This window comes from Heterodontus francisci, chromosome 27, assembly GCF_036365525.1.
Source record: "Heterodontus francisci isolate sHetFra1 chromosome 27, sHetFra1.hap1, whole genome shotgun sequence".
NCBI classification, from domain to species: Eukaryota; Metazoa; Chordata; class Chondrichthyes; order Heterodontiformes; family Heterodontidae; genus Heterodontus; species Heterodontus francisci.
Genome location: NC_090397.1, coordinates 57,600,319 through 57,622,214, shown reverse-complemented (window position 1 = coordinate 57,622,214; position 21,896 = coordinate 57,600,319). Strand labels below are relative to the sequence as shown.

At 43.9% G+C, this 21,896-nt stretch overlaps 1 protein-coding gene across 1 annotated transcript in view; it reads left to right on the top strand.

Moving 5' to 3' along the window:
• copg2 (COPI coat complex subunit gamma 2) overlaps nucleotides 1-21,896 on the top strand; it is a 77,932-nt gene that overhangs the window by 52,972 nt on the left and 3,064 nt on the right. The window contains exons 15-21 of the mRNA XM_068059441.1: nucleotides 1,955-2,030; nucleotides 3,094-3,197; nucleotides 4,267-4,392; nucleotides 4,811-4,876; nucleotides 6,729-6,868; nucleotides 12,048-12,219; nucleotides 18,522-18,619. Of these exons, the coding sequence (XP_067915542.1) occupies nucleotides 1,955-2,030; nucleotides 3,094-3,197; nucleotides 4,267-4,392; nucleotides 4,811-4,876; nucleotides 6,729-6,868; nucleotides 12,048-12,219; nucleotides 18,522-18,619 (782 nt within the window). The remainder of the gene's footprint in view (nucleotides 1-1,954; nucleotides 2,031-3,093; nucleotides 3,198-4,266; nucleotides 4,393-4,810; nucleotides 4,877-6,728; nucleotides 6,869-12,047; nucleotides 12,220-18,521; nucleotides 18,620-21,896) is intronic.

Sequence of the window (21,896 nt, the reverse complement as noted above, 5' to 3'; positions counted from 1 at the left end):
TCTCTGCCTGTCAATACTCCTAAGGGTTCTGCCATTTACTGTACAACTCCCATCTGCATTAGACCTTCCAAAATGCATTACCTCACATTTGTCCGGATTAAACTCCATCTGCCATTTCTCCGCCCAAGTCTCCAACCAATCTATATCCTGCTGTATCCTCTGACAATCCTCATCATTATCCACAACTCCACCAACCTTTGTGTCGTCCGCAAACTTACTAATCAGACTAGCTACATTTTCCTCCAAATCATTTTATATATACAACAAACAGCAAAGGTCCCAGCACTGATCCCTGCGGAACACCACTAGTCACATCCCTCCATTCAGAAAAACAGCCATCCACTGATCCCTCTGTCTTCTATGACCGAGCCAGTTCTGTATCCATCTTGCCAGCTCACCTCTGATCCCATGTGACTTCACCTTTTGTACCAGTCTGCCATGAGGGACCTTGTCAAAGGCTTTACTGAAGTCCATATAGATAACATCCACTGCCCTTCCTTCATCAATCATCTTCGTCACTTCCTCAAAAAATTCAATCAAATTAGTAAGACATGACCTCCCCTTCACAAAACCATGCTGTCTCGCGCTAATATGTTTGTTTGTTTCCAAATGGGAGTAAATTCTGTCCCGAAGAATCCTCTCTAATAGTTTCCCTACCACTGATGTAAGGCTCACCGGCCTATAAATTCCTGGATTATCCTTGCCACCCTTCTTAAACAAAGGACCAACATTGGCTATTCCCCAGTCCTCTGGGACTTCACCTGTAGCCAATGAGGATGCAAAGATCTCTGTCAAGGCCCCAGCAATTTCCTCCCTTGCCTCCCTCAGTATTCTAGGGTAGATCCCATCAGGCCCTGGGGACTTATCTACCTTAATGCTTTGCAAGACACCCAACACTACCTCCTTTTTGATAAGAGATGACTGAGACTATCTGCACTCCCTTCCCTAGGCTCATCATCCACCAAGTCCTTCTCTTTGGTGAATACTGATGCAAAGTACTCATTTAGCACCTCGCCCATTTCCTCTGGCTCCACACATAGATTCCCATCTCTGTCCTTGAGTGGGCCAATCCTTTGCCTGGTTACCCTCATGCTCTTTATATACATATAAAAAGCCTTGGGATTTTCCTTAATCCTGTTTGCCAATGACTTTTCATGACCCCTTTTAGCCCTCCTAACTCCTTGCCTAAGTTCCTTCCTACTGTCTTTATATTCCTCAAGTGCTTCGTCTGTTCCTAGCCTTCCAGCCCTTACAAATGCTTCCTTTTTCTTTTTGACTAGGCTCACAATATCCCGCGTTATCCAAGCTTCCTGAAACTTGCCAAACTTGTCTGTCTTCCTCACAGGAACATGCTAGTCCTGGATTCTAATCAGCTGACGTTTGAAAGACTCCCACATGTCAGATGTTGATTTACCCTCAAACAGCCGCCCCCAATCTAAATTCTTCAGTTCCTGCTTAATATTGTTATAATTAGCCTTCCCCCAATTTAGCACGTTCACCCAAGGACTATTCTTATCCTTATCCACAAGTACTTTTAAAACTTATGGAATTATGGTCACTGCTCCCAAAATGCTCCCCCACTGAAACTTCGACCACCTGGCTGGGCTCATTCCCCAATACCAGGTCCAGAATGGCCCCATCCCTAGTTGGACTATCTACATACTGTTTCAAAGTGCATTAGGAGGAGGAAAAACTACTACTGCCAACAAATTGGCAAAGTAAAGGGTTTGTGGGAGAAACTGAAGACCTTAAATTTACAGCATCACATAGTTGTGATAATATCTACCATTAAATCATAGAGGATGTGATTGTGATGAGGATGCAACTTAGACTGCTCTTTACAAAAGCCATATCAAATCATCCTTAGTATACTTCATTATGGCATGGAGTGTTTTCTTATTTGTTATTGCGCATGATCTTTTAACCAGTTTGCTACTGCATTTTCTCTCTACAGCTGCTGTCAGCGCATTAGCTAAGTTTGGAGCCCAAAATGAGGAGCTGCTTCCAAGTGTCTTGGTTCTTTTACAAAGGTGAGAATCACATCATTCACCTGGTGTTGGCTTTCCTTGTTCAAAAGAATAGCTAATTAGCAGCGTTTAGAAAGAGCTGAAATAAAAACAGAAAATGCTGGAAATATTAGCAGTTCTGGCAGCATCTGTGGAGAGAGAAACAGAGTTAACGTTTCAGGTCTGTGACCTTTCATAGGACCTGGCAGTCTGATGAAAGGTCGCAGACTTGAAAAGTTAACTCTGTTTCTCTCTTCGCAGATGCTGCCAAATGGGCTGAGTATTTCCAGCATCTTCTGTTTTTATTTCAAATTTCCAGATTTGTATTAGAGCTGTATTTTGACATTTAAAGTCCTAGAGCATTATGATGCTTAGCGTATTGTAGGACCGATGAGTAATGGCTTGGAGTGAAGAGATGTTATTTGTTTCCACTTTATCACTCAACATGATGGTTTTTTGATACACCAAGCAAGGGGCAGATGCATTAGAGGGACAGCAAGGTACTAGAGAGATGGACTTCAGTGACTTAAATGGTCTTTTCTCATTCTTGTGCTTAGAAGCTTATCCATACTAGAAAATCAGGGGAAAGATTTGCTCCAGGATAGCCATCCAACTGCCTTCTCAAGTAGCAAAAGATGTTTGCGTCAGGCAAACCAGAGAAAATAGGTGGGTTAATTTTTTTTAAAAAGTATCCATTGAGAGCCCTATTTCTTGGAAAGGCATCAGGAATCAGAATTTATTTTTCCATATGTTAGAAAAGACTATTTTCCAAGTAATTCTACGCAGTGAATTTTCTTAAGGAGAGGAGAGAGCTGGTTGAAGTAGTTTTGAAGTTATGGAGTTTTAAGCATATTGTTAATCCGAATGATTGGCAGAATCAGATCTACCACAAATATTTGCTGTGTTATTGTCCAGTTGCATGTTGGATGGTGTAGCTGGTTCACACTTTGTCCATGCACATTCAGGACCTTGGTTTGGATCCAGCCCATTTAAGCTCAATGATCATAAACTGCTTGTTAATCTCCCATCTTCTTGAGCCATTGACTGGCAAAAGTGTAATTTCAATCTGAAACCTTCCACTTCATAGGTGTATGATGGACTGTGACGATGAAGTCCGTGATCGTGCCACTTTCTATGTGAATGTATTGCAGCAACGGCAGAAAGTTCTTAACGCAAGCTATATTTTTAATGGTGAGTGAGTAACTTTTCTGAAAGTATGTATTCTGCCTTAAGTCTGGATGTTTGGGTTGGGGGGCGGGTTGGGGAAGTGATGGATCATTCTCTCTCTCCCTTCAGCATCACCTTCCTTTCGACCTTTGACTGAAGTATTGCAGTGGCTGATAAACATAGTTTCCGGCCCATTGCAGAGATCAATGTTCAGAGCCCAGGTTTCCACCCCCCATCCTCCGCCCCCACTGCCCCCCAAAGCCTTCCTTTCTCTCCCCCCCCCCCCCCCCCCATCCCCACATTGCCGAGAGGGACTTTCAGGGCTTCAGCACTGCCACTGTGGGAGTGTGTAATTAGTTTGACAAATTTCACATCGGTAGTTTCTGTTATAATTATAGGAATTTATAACGAAAATAATATAACAACAGAATATATGACTAAAATAAGAACTGAATTTTGCCTGCATTCTGGGGTTGCCAACTCTCCAGCATTGTCCTGGAGTCTCCACAAAACTGTTGCGAGCAATCCAGCAGAAAAAACATAGGAGCATTAAAAACATTTTCTTGAAGCACTGTTGTTGATTAATTATAAAACTACAAGAGGTAGAGGAAAAAGGCTGTTCGGATGATTCTTAACTGCTAGTTAGCAAGGTAACAAAGATTCTTTTCACTTTCCAATTCGTGTGAGAGGGCGATGCTAAGCAAGGATGGACTTGTCAGGTGACCAATGGTGGGAGTGTAGAGTCAGGCTGTTAGGAAGGAGGTCATGTGATGAAACCTCCAGGAATTCATCCAACCAGCATTGGCAACCCTACTGCATACTCTGGTCCAATTATCCCCAGGATTCTAATGCTTTGACCTGAAGATTGCACTTGGTCTTTACTGGGCAGTTGAAAGATTTGTCAGCTTTACTGGGAGATATTCAGTGCTATCACATAATAAGTATTTATGATATTTCCAGTGCAGGCAGTTTTGCTCAGCTGAACGTGAGCTGAAATTAATAAATGACATTTCAAGATATAATTTTAAATGTATCCAGCGCATTGACAATAAAATACTAAAGGGGAGTGATTACGACTTTGCCTTTTTTGCAGGTTTGTCAGTATCCATTCCAGGACTGGAACGAGCTTTACATCAGTACACCCTGGAACCTTCGGATAAACCATTCGACATGAAGTCTGTGCCCCTGGCCACTGCTGTTAATATTGAGCTGAAAACTGGTAGGATGCTGAGCAGAGTGACCTGCTGTTTACTGTTGTGGTAAAAGTGCGAATTTTGCTTACGGGCAAATCGTGAACCATCACTATCCTCTTCTCTCTTCCACCCCACAAGTCATTCAGTTGGATGATTCAAATGAGTCACAGCCAGGTGCTAATTTCATTCTATCAAGTGGTTATTGTGAGCACTATGGTGCCAGGCTGTTTTGAAATATTGTCCTCAGAATGTAATTTTAAGTGATTGATTGCTACATAATGTGTCCACTTTAGGCTCATTTGTAAATTTAAACAGTGGACAGCAGGGTTGGCAGGCTGATGTGAGATAATGGAGTGGCCTAATAGTCGTAAAGCACTTCTGTATTCTTGGATTGCTGCTGAAATTCTGAAAAAGAATCTGTCTTTGCCTGTGTTATCCCTGCAGAAATTGCACCTGTTGCCAGTAAACAGCTAGAGAAGATTGCACCATTGCGCCAAGAAATATTCCAAGGTAAAAAAAAGTTTAATCTTTGACTGAAAGAGGTTCTATAACTTTATTCCATTCTGTTTTTTCTTTCATTTATTAGACACAGTCCATTCTTAAGGTGTGAACCTGTTCTTGCAAAGTCTCTAACTTCTAATTAATACTTTCCCACCATAACAATGCTGTTATATGGGGATCTGTGGTCATGAATCTCCATCCTGCCTCTATTCCAATGTCCTTTTGTTTGTTAGAATCCTTTGCATTGTCATTGAGAATGGGGCTGTGGAGTAGGAGTAATTTAAAAAAAAATTAAACTGTTGGGTGAGATGGCTATAGTGTATCTGGTTGACCACACTTGAAGTACAGTGAACAGTTGCATTCTCCATATTATAAAAACAATGTAGAGGGACTGGAGAAAGTGCAAAAAATGTTTATTCGAATAATACCAGAACTGAACAAGCTTGGGGCTCTTTTCTCTAGAAAGAAGATTGAGGTTGACCTGATAGAGGTCCGTAAGATTATGAAAGGATTTGATGGGGTAGATGTAGAGAAGATGTTTCCACTTGTGGGCAAGACCAGAACTAGGGGCCATAAATATAAGACAGTCACTAAATTCAACAGGGAATTCAGGAGAAACTTCTTTACCCTGAGAGTGGTTAGAACGCGGAACTCACTACCACGGGGAGTAGTTGAGGCGAATAACATAGATGCATTTAAGGGAAAGCTAGGTAAGAACATGAGGGACAAAGGAATAGGATATGTTGATAGGGTTAAATGAAGAGGGGTGACAGGAGGCTTGTGTGGAGCATGGATCTGAATGGCCTGTTTCTGTACTTTGTAATTGGTGATAAGTATTTTGTAGTGTCAGGATGGAATATATTGATATAGTAAAAGCAAAATACTGCAGATGCTGGAAATCTGAAATAAAAACAAGAAATGCTGGAAATACTCGGCAGGTCTGGCAGCCTCTGTGGAGGGAAAAGCAGAGTTAACGTTTCAGGTCAGTGACCCTTCATCAGAACTGGCAAATATTAGAAATGTAATCGGTTTTAAGCAAATGAAGTGGGGGTGGGGCAAGAGATAACAAAAGAGTAAGTGTTGTTAGGACAAGGTCACGGTGAATATCTGACCAGAAGGTCATGGAGCAAAGGCAAATGATATGTTAATGGTGTGGTGAAAGACAAAGCATTAGTGCAGAGAGGGTGTGAATTGACAGAAAAATGAACATCCCTGGCCCAGAGCACAAACATGACAAAAAAGATCAGTGGGTAGGCACAGTTGAAACAAACTAAAATAAAATAAACAAAAAAGAAAAAATAACGAAAAATAAAAAGGCAGGCCCGTCTCAGAGCATGACGGGCTCCTCGTTTTATTTTTATTTTTCGTTATTTTTTTCTTTTTTATTTGTTTGTTTTATTTTAGTTTGTTTCTACTGTGCCTACCGACTGTTTTTTTTCATGTTTGTGCATTGGGCTGGGGCTGTTCATTTTTCTGTCAAGTAACAACCTCTCTGCGCTAATGCTTTGTCTTTCACCTCACCGTTAACATACCGTTTGCCTTTACTCCATGACCTTCTGGTCAGTTATTCTCTGTGATCTTGCCCTATCAATACCTCTTTTGTTATCTCTTGCCCCATCCTTGCTTTATTTGCTTAAAGCCTATTACGTTTCTAATATTTGCCAGTTCTGATGAAGGGTCACTGACCTGAAACGTTAACTCTGCTTCTCTCTCCACAGATGCTGCCAGACTTGCTGAGTATTTCCAGCATTTCTTGTTTTTAGAATATACTGATATTCATGTTTTGTAGTGTCAGGGTGGAATATACTGGACGTTCTTTCATGACTCTTTTTTCTTTTCTATTGGAAATATTTGTACATAGAACAACTGGCAGCCATTCCAGAATTCAAGCACCTTGGCCCACTCTTCAAGTCCTCAGCACCTGTACAGCTCACAGAAGCAGAGACTGAATACGTGGTTCGTTGCATCAAGCACACGTTCAAAAAGTATATGGTGTTTCAGGTAATTACTGTCTTTAGCTTTTGAATTCTAATTGAAAATAGACCGCATAAACTTTACCATTTGTGACATGATACAGAGTGATGATGTATGAGATCGATGTAAAATATTTAAGTATTTCATGTTCTGACATCTGTAGAATCATAGAATGGTTACAACAGAGAGGGAGGCCATTTGACCCATCGTGTCTGTGCTAGCTCTCTGCAAAACCTACTCACCTAGTCCCACTTCATTGCCTTTTCCTCACAGCCCTGCAAGTTTTTTCTCTTCAGATAATTATCCAATTTTCTTCTGAAATTCTCAGTTGAGTCTGCCTCCACCACACTCTCAGGCAGTGCATTCCAGATCCTAACTACTCACTGTGTAAAAAAGTTTTCATCTGTAGCACGAGGCTGCTTTTCTCTGTGCAAAAGATAAATAAAAATGCCATTCCTGAGAACTAGGTTTGGCACTGTGGCATTGAATCCAGTGAAACTGGACGCGGATGAGATTTCCAGGCGTCGATGGTGGGAACTGAGGAAATGGCTTGTTACCTGCACCCCCTTTTCCACCCCCCCTTCCCCTTCCCAGCTCCACACTCTCAGCTCACCACCCCCCCCCCCCCCCCCGAACCCCCCTCTCCCCTCACAACCCCTTCCCAGCCTCCCTCTCGCACCATCTTCCCCCTGCACCCCCTCCCTACTCCCTTACAGCCCCCTTCCCAGCTCCCCCTCGCACCCCCTTCCCTCCACCCCTACCCCTCACACCCCCTCCTCCCACCGGCATCATCCTACACCTGTGTAGGGGCCCTAACAACCCTACTGCCTTGTGGGCGTCTCGGGAGAGACCGAGGCTAAGGGAGTAAACCCTAACAGAAAATCCAGAGCAGAACCCCGTAGACGTTCATGTGTCACCTTTGGCATGTTTCCGGCAGTTCCTGCAGCCATACCGGTGCCAAACGTTGTGCTCTGCACTCCTTTGGACCCCACCAGAAAGGCTGAGAGGGAGGGTTTTGACGATTGGGCAACTCTCAACCTCCATACATTCGCCCAGGCATGCACCATGGAGAGGTCACTCCATAGTTGCCTCACAGCGACTGAAACAACACGGAAGGCAGCAGTTACGGGTTATAAGTCCAGCTAAATTGGCGTAGAGATTGGGCGCCACGGGTTGCCTTTGTCGGTGGGAGAGGTCATCGCACCTCACTGGACAGCTACCACCTGCCTCAAACCGGGCAACCCCCGGTCAATAAGGTTCTGTCCCGCCACAGTCCACCTGCTTCAATGGGTGCTTGGAGCTCAGGGTCATTGCCCGAAAGGTGGACTGCAACACCGCACCAAACAACATGAAAAAAGGAAAGAAGGTACCAGCCCTTCGCTTTGCAAGCTGGAACGTCAGAACTATGTGTCCTGGCCTGTCGGAAGACCTTGCACAAATCAACGATTCTCGGAAGACCGCCATCATTAACAACGAGCTCAGTAGACTCAATGTAGACATTGCAGCACTTCAGGAGACACGCCTCCCCGCGAGTGGATCTCTAGCAGAGCAAGACTACACCACCTTCTGACAGGGCAGGGATCCTGAAGTATGGAGTGGGCTTCGCCATCAGAAACTCCTTGCTCAGCATGATAGAGCTTCCCTCAAATGGCTCGGAACGCATACTGTCCATCCGACTGCTCACTGCCTCTGGTCCAGTACACCTACTCATCATCTATGCTCCAACACTCTGCTCCCCACCTGAAGCTAAAGACCAGTTCTACGAGGAACTCCATAACATCATTAGCATCCCGAACACCTGTTCCTGCTGGGGGACTTTAATGCCAGGGTTGGGGCCGACCATGTCTCATGGCCCTCCTGCCTTGGGCGCTATGGCTTTGGAAGGATGAATGAGAACGGGCAGAGACTGCTTGATTTGTGTACCTCTCGTAACCTCTGCATCACCAACTCGTTCTTTCACACTAAACCCTGTCACCAGGTTTCATGGAAGCACCCAAGATCGCGTCATTGGCACCAGCTAGACCTCATTGTCACAAGGCGAGCCTCCTTAAACAGTGTTCAAATCACACGCAGCTTCCACAGTGCGGACTACGACACCGTTGATTCTCTAGCCAGCGGCAAAGCCCCTGGGAAGGACAGCATTACCCCTGAAAAAACCAAGAGTGCCAAGCCTGCTATACTCTCAGCACTACATGAACTGCTTTGCCTGTGCTGGGACGAGGGAGCAGTACCTCAGGACATGCACGATGCCAATATCATCACCCTCTATAAAAACAAAGGTGACCGCGGTGACTGCAACAACTACCGTGGAATCTCCCTGCTCAGCATAGTGGGGAAAGTCTTTGCTCGAGTCGCTCTGAACAGGCTCCAGAAGCTGGCCGAGCGCGTCTACCCTGAGGCACAGTGTGGCTTTCATGCAGAGAGATCGACCATTGACATGCTGTTCTCCCTTCGTCAGATACAGGAGAAATGCCGCGAACAACAGATGCCCCTCTACATTGCTTTCATTGATCTCACCAAAGCCCTTGACCTCGTCAGCAGACGTGGTCTCTTCAGACTACTAGAAAAGATTGGATGTCCACCAAAGCTACTAAGTATCATCACCTCATTCCATGACAATATGAAAGGCACTATTCAACATGGCGACACCTCATCAGACCCCTTTCCTATCCTGAGTGGCGTGAAACAGGTCTGTGTTCTCGCACCCACACTTTTTGGGATTTTCTTCTCCCTGCTGCTTTCACACGCGTTCAAGTCTTCTGAAGAAGGAATTTTCCTCCACACAAGATCAGGGGGCAGGTTGTTCAACCTTGCCCGTCTAAGAGCAAAGTCCAAAGTACGGAAAGTCCTCATCAGGGAACTCTTCTTTGCTTACGATGCTGCTTTAACATCTCACACTGAAGAGTGCCTGCAGAGTCTCATCGATAGGTTTGTGGCTGCCTGCAATGAATTTGGCCTAACCATCAGCCTCAAGAAAACGAACATCATGGGGCAGGACGTCAGAAATGCTCCATCCATCAATATTGGCGACCACACTCTGGAAGTGGTTCAAGAGTTCACCTACCTAGGCTCAACTATCACCAGTAACCTGTCTCTAGATGCAGAAATCAACAAGCGCATGGGAAAGGCTTCCACTGCTATGTCCAGACTGGCCAAGATAGTGTGGGAAAATGGCGCACTGACACGGAACACAAAAGTCCGAGTGTATCAAGCCTATGTCCTCAGCACCTTGCTCTATGGCAGCGAGGCCTGGACAACATACGTCAGCCAAGAACAACGTCTCAATTCATTCCATCTTCGCTGCCTCCGGAGAATACTTGGCATCAGGTGGCAGGACCGTATCTCCAACACAGAAGTCCTCGAGGCGGCCAACATCCCCAGCTTATACACGCTACTGAGTCAGCGGCGCTTGAGATGGCTTGGCCATGTGAGCCGCATGGAAGATGGCAGGATCCCCAAAGACACATTGTACAGCGAGCTCGCCACTGGTATCAGACCCACTGGCCGTCCATGTCTCCGCTTTAAAGATGTCTGCAAACGCGACATGAAGTCCTGTGACATTGATTAAAAGTCGTGGGAGTCAGTTGCCAGCGTTCGCCAGAGCTGGCGGGCAGCCGTAAAGGCGGGGCTGAAGTATGGCGAGTCGAAAAGACTTAGCAGTTGGCAGGAAAAAAGACAGAAGTGCAAGGGGAGAGCCAACTGTATAACAGCCCCGACAAACAAATTTTCTGCAGCACCTGTGGAAGAGCCTGTCACTCTAGAATTGGCCTTTATAGCCACTCCAGGCGCTGCTCCACACACCACTGACCACCTCCAGGTGCTTACCCATTGTCTCTCGAGATAAGGGGGACAAAGAAAGAAAGAGAAAGTATTATTTGAAGTGCTTTGGGATATTTGTTTTATAGTAAAGGCACTATATAAATGCAACATGGTGTTGTGAAAATGGGAAAGGTATATTATCATTGTGGTTGTTGAGGTAGAGCATTGCCTCATTTTTTTTGCTTCCCCACATGGAGATTGCAAATTCAACCAGAAGCCAAGAGAGGGTCCAGTTGGAGCAGGACACAGCCTGGTGGGGATGAAAAATGAGCCAAGATCCAACGAGTTGCTACCCCTTGTGGTTACTTGTTGTCCACTTTGTATTGGGAATGGCACGTGATATGGAGGAAAGGAAATCACTTTAAACTTCTCAGGGTACACAGTCTTCTGATTCAGTGGTTTTACATTTAAACATCTACTCATTCCTTAGAGGATGAGAAATTATCAAACATAGTTTCTTCTTTTCACAGACTTCCATTTGGTTTCACTTTGTGAAAGAATTGAAAGTATAGCATAAAATTTCACAATGACCTCCCGTAAATTCCAGTACACTTGAATTATATCAATCTGAGACTAAAACTGAAAAAAGGCTCATTTACATGTTGGATTAAAAACAGGAAACATGTCATTTAGGACTCAAATTATGAAGACTGGAAAATCTTTTATCTTTAGTTTTTAAAAATATATGCTTTAATGCCCATTTTCCTGACGATAACTTTCCTAGTTTATGTTTAAAAAGGGAAAGAAAGTCCAGGAAGTATTCAAACTATTCAAAGTATTCAGGGTCTATCTGCAAGGTTCAGTGGCTCTTAGTTGTCTCCTAGGCCAATCTGAAGTGTAGGTCTCTCTTGAAGTGACTCGGGCCCCTCTCCATATTGTTGTCACTGGAGCAGATAAGCAGGAAAGGAGCCCTAAAATGGAGGTCTTGGAGGCCATTAATATGATGGCTTGTTATTAAGGTATATATTTCTATAACTTTTTTCAACATGGGTGGATGTACACTGAGCAGAAAATATTCTTCTTAGGCGTTCTTTCCCATTTAGGGATAACTTGACTCTTTTTAGTACCTACACTAAACAGAATGTCTCCTAACTTGTGGTTTGAGCCCAAATGACATGCTGTTGCTCAGATCCACTAGTTGCAGTTGGGATGAGTTATGTCAATCAATGGAGCATCTTTGTAATAGAATGTTCTACTTATGGTTAATGGCTACTCACAGCCACTAATTTCAGAATGTTGCCGATTACTGTAAAAATGATGAAACTAGTAGTGACTGGTTGAGGATTTAGGAGGTGGTGCTTTTTATTTAATGTGTATTGACCAACTAGAGGTGAGGCCTATTGATTGGTTGTCTTCACTCTTTCTGTTACACTTTGCTTTCATTCAGTTTGACTGCACCAACACCCTGAATGACCAGTTACTGGAGAAGGTCACTGTACAAATGGAGCCTTCAGACGCTTACGATATGGTTTGTTGCGTGGCAGTGCCATCCCTTCCCTTTAACCAGCCCGGCTCCTGTTACACGCTGGTGATGCTGCCTGAGGATGATCCCACAGCAGGTAAATACTTGGGAAAAATATGGTATCAAGAAAATATATATCTGGGGTTGGACAAGTGAATATAAATCTTACATACCTGGATGCTTTATGGTGGTGGGGAAAGAGAAGAGAATCTTTTTGATCATGAAAGTAGAGGGATTTCTTTGCTGAGAACCTTTACTTTCAGCACTGGTACAGAATGAAGGCACACTAGTACAGTATTGGATAAATGAAGGGGTTAGGCACCTTTCAATGCCATTCAAACTGAATGAAAGCAAAATGTGTTACGACTGAGGTGGGAGAACTACACTCTTTTCTAGTTCCACTTCTGCACAGGTCATAACATATAATTAAATGTTTACCCAATTACCGATGCAGTCAATCATATGCTTTACTCTTTATCCCAGAATAAACTACACAAAGCAGGTTTCTTTAATAAACCACAAAATTATCAGTTTATTATAAAACGAGACTTCTCCAGTAACGAATCAAAGCATTAACACACAGATTGAAATATGAAAGTTCCCTTTTAAAATCCCCCATACACAAATTCTCACACACATTGAAAAAAATACAGAAATTCTCTCTGCAGAGGTCTGTTACAAGAAAAGGATTTTAAAAAAAGAATACTTTGGCCAAATACTTGCTAATTCTTGAAGAAAAAAAATGATATGGAAGGATGTCAGTTGTCCCTTTTGGTCTGGCATCCCGGTATACAGTGATAGGTCAATGGGATCTTTTCTGGAGCAGTTCTTCTCAGGCGACATAGAGAATTAATCTAGCAGATTTTTCCAGGAGAAATGTGGCATCAGGGGTTTCAGCCAGCACACACTTGAATCGCAGGGGTTTTCCAAAGACAGGAGGAAAGAGGAGCTGACACACTGGACTTCTCAGGGTCTCTTAGAGAGGTGCAGGCAAAATGAGCTGGGAATGTCTTTTTCCTTGGTAGGCAAAGCACCAACTGTCTTCAAAACAGTTCACACCCTAACTGAACTGAAAACAATACAAACCCTAAACAAAGTCAACCTCTTGACTTCCATAAACCTTGACATGTGGCTTCTTTGTAAACATCTCCCCTTAGTCCAAGATTCCTGTTGTTTATTTATCTTGAGGCAGGTGATCTCCAGTAGAAATTGCTTTTAGCACTCCTTGTATTTCAGTATTTTCAGTCAAGTGTCCTTTGAGTAACCCCAGTGAAAAAAACAAAGTCCAGCATTTCTTCAGGTTTCCAAATGAATCATAGAAACATAGAAAATAGGAACAGGAGTAGGCCATTTGGCCCTTTGGGCCTGCTCCACCAATTCAAAAAAGATCATGGCTGATCGTCTAATTCAGTACCCTGTTCCTGCTTTCTCCCCATATCCCTTGATCCCTTTGGCATTAAGAAATATATCTATCTCCTCCTTGAATATATTTAATGCCTTGGCCTCCACTGCCTTCTGCAATAGAGAATTCCACAAATTTCTTCTCATTTCAGTTCTCAATGGCATACCCCGTATCCTGGTTCTGGACTCCCCAGCCATCAGAAACATCCTCCCTGCATCTAGCCTGTCTAGTCCTGTTAGAATTTTATAGGTTTCTATGAGATCTCCTCTTATTCTTCTAAACTCTAGTGAATATGGGCCTAGTCGACCCAATCTGCCTCATATGTCAAGGAATCAGCCTAGTAAATCTTCTTTGCACTACCTCCATGGCAAGAACATCCTTCCTCAGATAAGGAGACCAAAAGTACACACAGTAGTCCAGATGGGGTCTCACCAAGGCCCTGTATAACTGCAGTATGTAGTTGCTCCTGTACTCAAATCCTCTTGCAATGAAGGCCAACATAACCATTCGCCTTCCTAACTGTTTGCTGCACCTGAATGTTTGCTTTTAGCGACTGGTGTACAAGGACACCCAGGTCTCGTTGCACCTCCCCCTTTCCCAATCTATCACCATTCAGATAATCTGCCTTTCTGTTTTTACAACCAAAGTGGATAACCTCGCATTTATTCACTTTATCCTGAATCTGCCATGCATTTGCCCACTCACCCAACTTGTCCAAATCACATTAGAGCTTCTTTGCATCCTCCTCACAGCTCACATTCTCCCCTAGCTTTGTGTAATCTGCAAACTTAGAAATGTTACATTTAGTTCCCTCACCCAAGTCATTAATATATATTGTGAATAGCTGGGGCCCAAGCACTGATCTATGCGGTACCCCACTAGTCATTGCCCGCCATCATTCCTACACTCTGTTTCCTGTCTGTCAACCAATTCTCAATCCATGCCTGTATATTAACCCCAATCCCATGTGCTTTAATTTTGTACACTAACCTCTTATGTGGGACCTTATCAAAAGCCTTCTGAAAATCCAAAAATACCACATCCTCCGGTTCTCCCTTATTTATTCTATTAGTTACATCCTCAAAAAACTCCAGTAGATTTGTTAAGCATGATTTCCCTTACGTAAACACATGCTGACTTTGTCCAATCCCATTTATGCTTTCCAGGTGTTCTGCTATCACATCCTTTATAATAGACTCTAGCATTTTCCTCACTACTGATGTAAGGCTGACTGGTTTGTAATTCCCTGTTTTTTCTCTCCCTTTTTTAAATAGTGGGGTTACATTTGCTACCCTCCAATCTGTAGGAACTGCTCCAGAGTCTATAGAATTTTGGAAGATGACCACCAATGCATTCACTATTTCCAGGGCCACTTCCTTTAGTACTCTGGGATGTAGATCATCAGACCCTCGGGATTTGTCAGCCTTTAACCCCATTAATTTCCCTAGCACTTTTTTTTTTTACTAATACTGATTTCCTTCAGTTCCTCCCTCTCATTAGACCTTGGTTCCCTAACATTTCTGGGAGGTTATTTGTGTCCTCCTTTATGAAGACAGAACCAAAGTATGTGTTTAATTGTTCTGCCATTTCTTTGTTCCCCATTATAATTTCCCCCATTTCTGACAGTAAGGGACCTACATTTGTCTTCACTAATCTTCTTCTCTTCACATATTTATAGAAGCTTTTACAGTCAGTTTTCATGTTCCCCACAAGTTTACTCTCCAGCTCTATTTCCCCCCGCTTAATTAACCTCTTTGTCCTCCTTTGCTGAATTCTAAACTGCTTCCAATCCTTATTGGTTGAGGCAGGAACCCTCACAACATTTAAGAAGTATTTAGATGAGCACTTGAAATGCCATAGCATACAAGGCTACGGGCCAAGTGCTGGAAAATGAGATTTGAATAAATAGATGTTTGATGGCCAGCATGGACACGAAGGGCCTGTGTCTTTGCTGTATAACTCTGTGACTTGCTGCTTATTCTGGCCATTTTATATGCCTCCTCTTTGGATCTAATACTATCCCTAATCTCTTTTTTTGTAAGCTACGGTTGGGCCACCTTTCCTGTTTTATTTTTGCGCCAGATAGGAATGAATAATTGTTATAATTCATGCACATGTTCTTTAAATATTATCCATTGCCTTTCCACCGTCAACCCTTTTAATATAGTTCCCCAATCTACCATAGCCAACTCACGCCTCATACCTTCGTAGTTTCCTTTATTTAGATTCAGGACCCTAGTTTCGGATTCAACTTCACACTCCATCTTAATGAAGAATTCTATCATGTTATGGTCACTCCTCCCCAAGGGAGACAAGACTGTTAATTAATCCTTTCTCATTGCACAATACCCAGTCTAGGATAGCCTGTTCTCTAGTTGGTTCCTCAACGTATTGGTCTAAAAAACCGTCACGTACACACTCCAGGAAATCCTCCTCCACAGTATTATTCCTAATTTGGCTTGACCAATCTATATGTAGATTAAAGTCACCCATGATTACAGTTGTACCCTTATTGCATGCGTCTCTAATTTCCTGTTTAATGCTATTCCTTGCATCTCTGCTACTGTTTGGGGGGCCTATAGACACCCCCACCAACGTTTTCTGGCCCTTGGTGTTTCTTAGCTCCACCCAAACAGATTCTACATCATGATTTTCCGAGCCAATATCCTTCCTCACTATTGCATTGATTTCCTCCTTTCCCTTTTTGCCTGTCCTTCCTAAATATTGAATACCCCTGGATGATCAGTTCCCATCCTTGGTCACCCTGCAGCCATGTCTCCGTAATCACAACTATATCATAACCGTTTATATCTATATGTGCTGTTACTTCATCTCCCTTATTGCAAATGCTCCACGCATTAAGACATAATGCCTTTAGACTTGTCTTTTTAACATTGTTAGTCATCTTAGCTTTATTTTGCACTATGGCCCCATTTGTTTTTCGCCCTTGTTTTCTCTGCCTTGCACTTTTGCTTCTTACCTTTTCTGTCTTTCATTTCTGTCCTTGTTTCCGCCTCCTGTCTCCCTGCTCAGATTCCCACCCCCCTGCCATTCTAGTTTAAACCCTCCCCAATAGCACTAGCAAACCCCCCCGCCCCCCGACTCCCAAGGAAATTGGTCCTTGTGCTGCTCAGATGCAACCTTTCCAGCTTGTACTGGTCCCACCTTCCCCAGAACCGGTTCCAATGTCCCAGGAACCTGAATCCCTCCCCCCCTACACCATTTCTCTAGTCACGTATTCATCTGATATATCCTGCTATTTCTGCTCTCGCTAGCACGTGGCACTGGTAGTAATCCTGAGATTACTACCTTTTGAGGTCCTACTTTTTAATTTACATCCTAACTCCCTATATTCAGCTTGTAGGACCTCATCCTTTTTTTTTTACCTATGTCATTGGTACCGATATGTACCACGACAATTGGCTGCTCGCCCTCCCCCCTCAGAATGCCCTGCAGCCGCTCAGAGACATCCTTGATCCTAGCACCAGGGAGGCAACATGCCATCCTGGAGTCTCTTTTGTAGCTGCAGAAACTATTGAATCCCCTATCACTATAGCTGTGCCACTCTTCTTCCTCCCCTCCTGTGCAGCAGAGCCACCCATGGTGCCATGAACTTGGCTCTTGCTGCTTTTCCCTGAGTCATCTCCCCCAACTGTATCCAAAGCGGTATATCTGTTAGAGAGTGGGACGGGCACTGGGGACTCCTGCACTACCTGCCTTCCTCTACTCTGTCTGGTGGTCACCCTTCCCTTTCTGCCTTTGCAGCATTTGCCTGCGGTGTGACCACCTCACTAAACGTGCTATTCACAAGGATCTCAGCATCACGGATGCTCCACAGTGAATCCACCCGCAGTTCCAGCTCCGTAATGCAGGTAGCCAGTAGCTGCAGATGAATACACTTCCTGCACACATGGTCGTCAGGGACACTAGAAGCGTCCCTGATTTCCCACATAGCGCAGGAGGAGCACATCACGGGTGCGAGATCTCCTGCCATGACTTACTTTTGATTACTTAGTTACTCCATTTAATTAAAAAATACTAATTATGCTAGGGGCCTTGTTCTACTCCAAACACTACCCACTACAATCTAAAGTCCTTACCTTTACTTTTGAAACTAATGGACTGCAGTAGTAGAAAAACTCACCTGAACTTACTTACCAATCGGTTGCTTCCCTGCGCCTGCGTCACTTTTTGAATCCTGACATCACTTGGAATTCTGGCGCCTGAAGGTCCCGAAGGTATGCCTCTCTGCCTCTGTTTGCGCTCTTTATCTCTCTCTCTGTCTCTGTCTCTCGTTTCGCCTCTCCTCAGCTCCTCTCTGGTCTCCCTGAGTTTACCTGTATACTCACCGCGGCGGCTCTCTGTTTCCCTACTCTCACTGTTGATTGTGACGTCACTCTGATGCAACTTTTCAATTTTTCCCCTGCTCCACTGTTCCACTCTTGCTGGCTCCGATCTCTGACTCTGATTTGGCGCACTTTTTAAACCTCCAGCTCCTCGGGCTTTGCTCCGTTCTCCCACTCTCTCTGGCTCTGGTCCATTTCCACAATTTAAATGGAAGTCCTTAAAAATATATTTTAAAAAAGAATAGAAGCCTCTCATAACAAGTGGGACACAGAAGAGTGAAGACAATCAATCAGTAGGCCTTGCTGCTAGTTAGTCAATACACATGAAATAAAAAGCACCACTTCCTAAATCTTCATTAAGCGGCTACAAAAATGACTGGATGAGATTGTCAATCAGTGCCAGATCACTGACAGTTTTATGATGTTCATTCACTCAGTTGCTGCTAACTGAGTTCAAGCTACCTCAAATTGCTTTTCCTTAGAACTCTGAACAGCCAGCATAGAGAGGAGACTTTTACCTCTTCAATCTCAGTTGCATTCAAACCCAGGTCCTGTCATTGAAAGTAAACCCGGTTAGGTATTTGTGCTAATTAATCTGCAACAGTCTCTCCTTTTCTGAAGTCTTATGTGTTTGTGGTTATTATTCCTTAGTTTCCTGCACGTTTAGCTGTACAATGAAATTTGTAGTGAAAGACTGTGATCCCAACACTGGACTGCCAGAAGCTGAAGGCTATGATGACGAGTATGTGGTAAGTAGCTATGGTTCTGAGTTATTGTGATGTTTAAGGACCGGAAGGGATTTTTTTTTTTAAACACAAAGAAATAGAATCTCCATTAGGGAGCATGGCAAACCATGAGGAAGAATGGAGGTGATTACATAAGGACATGGCAGATTGGCATATAAAATGCAAATTCAGTTTAAATGCAGAGGAGTGTGAAGTACAGTCTATAATTTGAAGTCATTTTTGAGATAAAAATAATAAATAATCTAATAATTTGAATTAATTAATGGAAAAATATAGGAAAGGGTGAATTAAAATGATCAGCTATTTGAACTAAGCAATCCTGAATTAAGAGGGGTACATTTTAGTATGTTTGGCAGAGCAATGAAAAGAAATGTGCCCTAAATGTCAGCCTTCTCGAGTGGTGGAAGAGATATATCTCGTGGGGTGCAGGCACCCCTCTGGGAAATTGGTTTCTGAAGAGCAGAGCAGGGGCTGGACCTTTGCTCAGAGTTCTTCAGCCGTTGAGGCCCTAAGCAACAGCTGCCATCAAACATATAAGTTTACATTTTAAATTTACTTTTAAAAGCATTTCTGCGGAGCCAGGAGGAGCAAGTCTGCTCCTTGCACCACAATCCTCGTGATTTCATCCATGAAAATTTAAGGACTATAGTGTTTAAGGGTAAGATTTTAATTTCAGCCAAATCCAATCTTAAGGCGGTTCTCAAGAACATACTCGACCACCTCTCTTTGGTAGAATGCTTGCTTTCACCATTAAACTTTTTTTTTCATGGGCACTATTTTCTCCACTCCACCCTTCACCTTTCAAAACTGCTGTCATCATTCCCCTTCTTAAAGCTTAGGCTCAACTCCTTTATTCTTTACAACTATCACTCCATCTCTAAGTACACCTTCCAATCAAAAATTCTTGAATGCATCATGCCACCTATATGGCACCCACTTGTCTCATCATTCTTTTGTTGAACTCCTTCAAATCTGCTTTCCATCCCACCCAAGGCAGTGAGATCACTCTGGTTACAATCACTAACAGTGTTCTAAATGATGGACACTGATGTAAGTTATTCCCTCATATCCTCTCCACAACTTGCAACATGGTCACCCATTACATCTGCTACCACCTCTCCTCTGTGGCAATATCCCCTCTCATAGTTTCATTGTTGTCCGTCCCAACATAGCCAATCCCCTATAGTAGTTTAATGTATAATGTAATGGCATTTCCTGTAATGGTTTAACTTCCAGCATGCCCAAGGTCCCATCCTTGGCCCCTTTTTATAATCTACAGGGTGTCTTTCAACAGCGTTATTCTAAGAGTGGGGTCAACTTGTATGTTTGTATACAGTTTATACCTGGCTTTACCTGTCTGCCACTATTGACGACTGTTCCTTCGTTTTTTGACATTAAGTTGTGGATGAGCCAGAACTTTCTCCAGCTCAACATTGGCAAGACCAAAACCACCTTATTTAATTCACGCCAGACACACTTTGCACCTTTGGTCACAATCCACCCCTCTTCCCATCTGCTTGCTCAAGCTTAACCTAACTTCAGTGCCCTATTTCACCATAAAATCTGAATTGAGCATCAAATCCCTACTCCTAATTCATCAGAACTACCCACCATCTATGTCTGTAATATCAGTCACCACCATTGTCTTCCTCACAGATCTCCCCAACTGCACTCATCCAGAACTTTTTTTTTATTAGTTTCATGGGATGTAGGTGTCGCTGGCCAGGCCAGCATTTATTGCCCATCCCTAATTGCCCAGGTGGTGGTGAGCTGCCTTCTTGAACCGCTGCAGTCCATGTGGGGTAGGTACACCCTCAGTGCTATTAGGAAGGGAGTTCCAGAATTTTGACCCAGTGACAATGAAGGAATGGCGATATAGTTCCAAGTCAGGATGGTGTGTGGCTTGGAGGGGAACTTGCAGTTGGTGGTGTACCCACGCGTCTGCTGCTCTCATCCTTCTAGGTGGTAGAGGTCGCGGGTTTGGAAGGTGCTGCTTGAGTAGTCTTGGTGCGTTGCTGCAGTGCATCTTGTAGATGGTACACACTGCTGCTACTGTGAGTCAGTGGTGGAGGGAGTGAATGGCACCCTGTCCACAAACAATCAAGTGGGCTACTTTGTCCTGGATGGTGTCGAGCTTCTTGAGTGTTGTTGGAGCTGCACCCATCCAGGCAAGTGGAGAATATTCCATCACATTCCTGACTTGTGTCTTGTAGATGGTGGACAGGCTTTGGGGAGTCAGGAGGTGAGTTACACGCCGCAGGATTCCTAGCCTCTGACGTGTTCTTGTAACCATGGTATTTATATGGCTACTCCCGTTCAGTTTCTGGTCAATGGTAACCCCCAGGATGTTGATAGTGGGGGGATTCGGTGATCGTAATGCCGTTGAATGTCAAGGGGAGATGGTTAGATTCTCTTTCGTTGGAGATGGTCATTGCCTGGCACTTGTGTGGCGCGAATGTTACTTGCCACTTATCTGCCCAAGCCTGTATATTATCCAGGTCTTACTACATTTCTACACGGACTGCTTCAGTATCTGAGGAGTCGCAAATGGTGCTGAACATTGTGCAAACATCAGCAAACATCCCCACTTCTGACCGTCTGCTTGAAGGAAGGTAATTGATGAAGCAGCAGAAGATAGTTGGGCCTAGGACACTACCCTGAGGAATTCCTGCAGTAATGTCCTGGAGCTGAGATGATTGACCTCCAACAACCACAATCATCTTCCTTTGCGCTATGTGCAATTCCAACTACTGGAGAGTTTTCCCCTAATTTCCATTGACTCCAGTTTTGCTAGTGCTCCTTGCTGCCTTGATGTCGAGGGCAGTCACTCTCGCCTCACCTCTTGACTTCAGCTCTTTTGTCCATGTTTGAACCAAAGCTCAGTATTGCCGGGTAGATGCCAGGGTTGTAGCAGTACTGGAACAGCTTGGCTAGGGGCATGGCAAGTTCTGGAGCACAGGTCTTCAGTACTATTGCCGGAACGCTGTCAGGGCCCATAGCCTTTGCAGTATCCAGTGCCTTCAGTCGTTTCTTGATATCACGCAGAGTGAATCGAATTGGCTGAAGACTGGCATCGGTGATGCTGGGGACTTCAGGAGGAGGCCGAGATGGATCATCCACTCAGCACTTCTGGCTGAAGATTGTTGCAAATGCTTCAGTCTTATCTTTTGCACTGATGTGTTGGGCTTCCCCATCATTGAGGATGGGGATATTTGTTGAGCCACCTCCTCCAGTTAGTTGCCCACCATCATTCACAACTGGATGTGGCAGGACTTCAGAG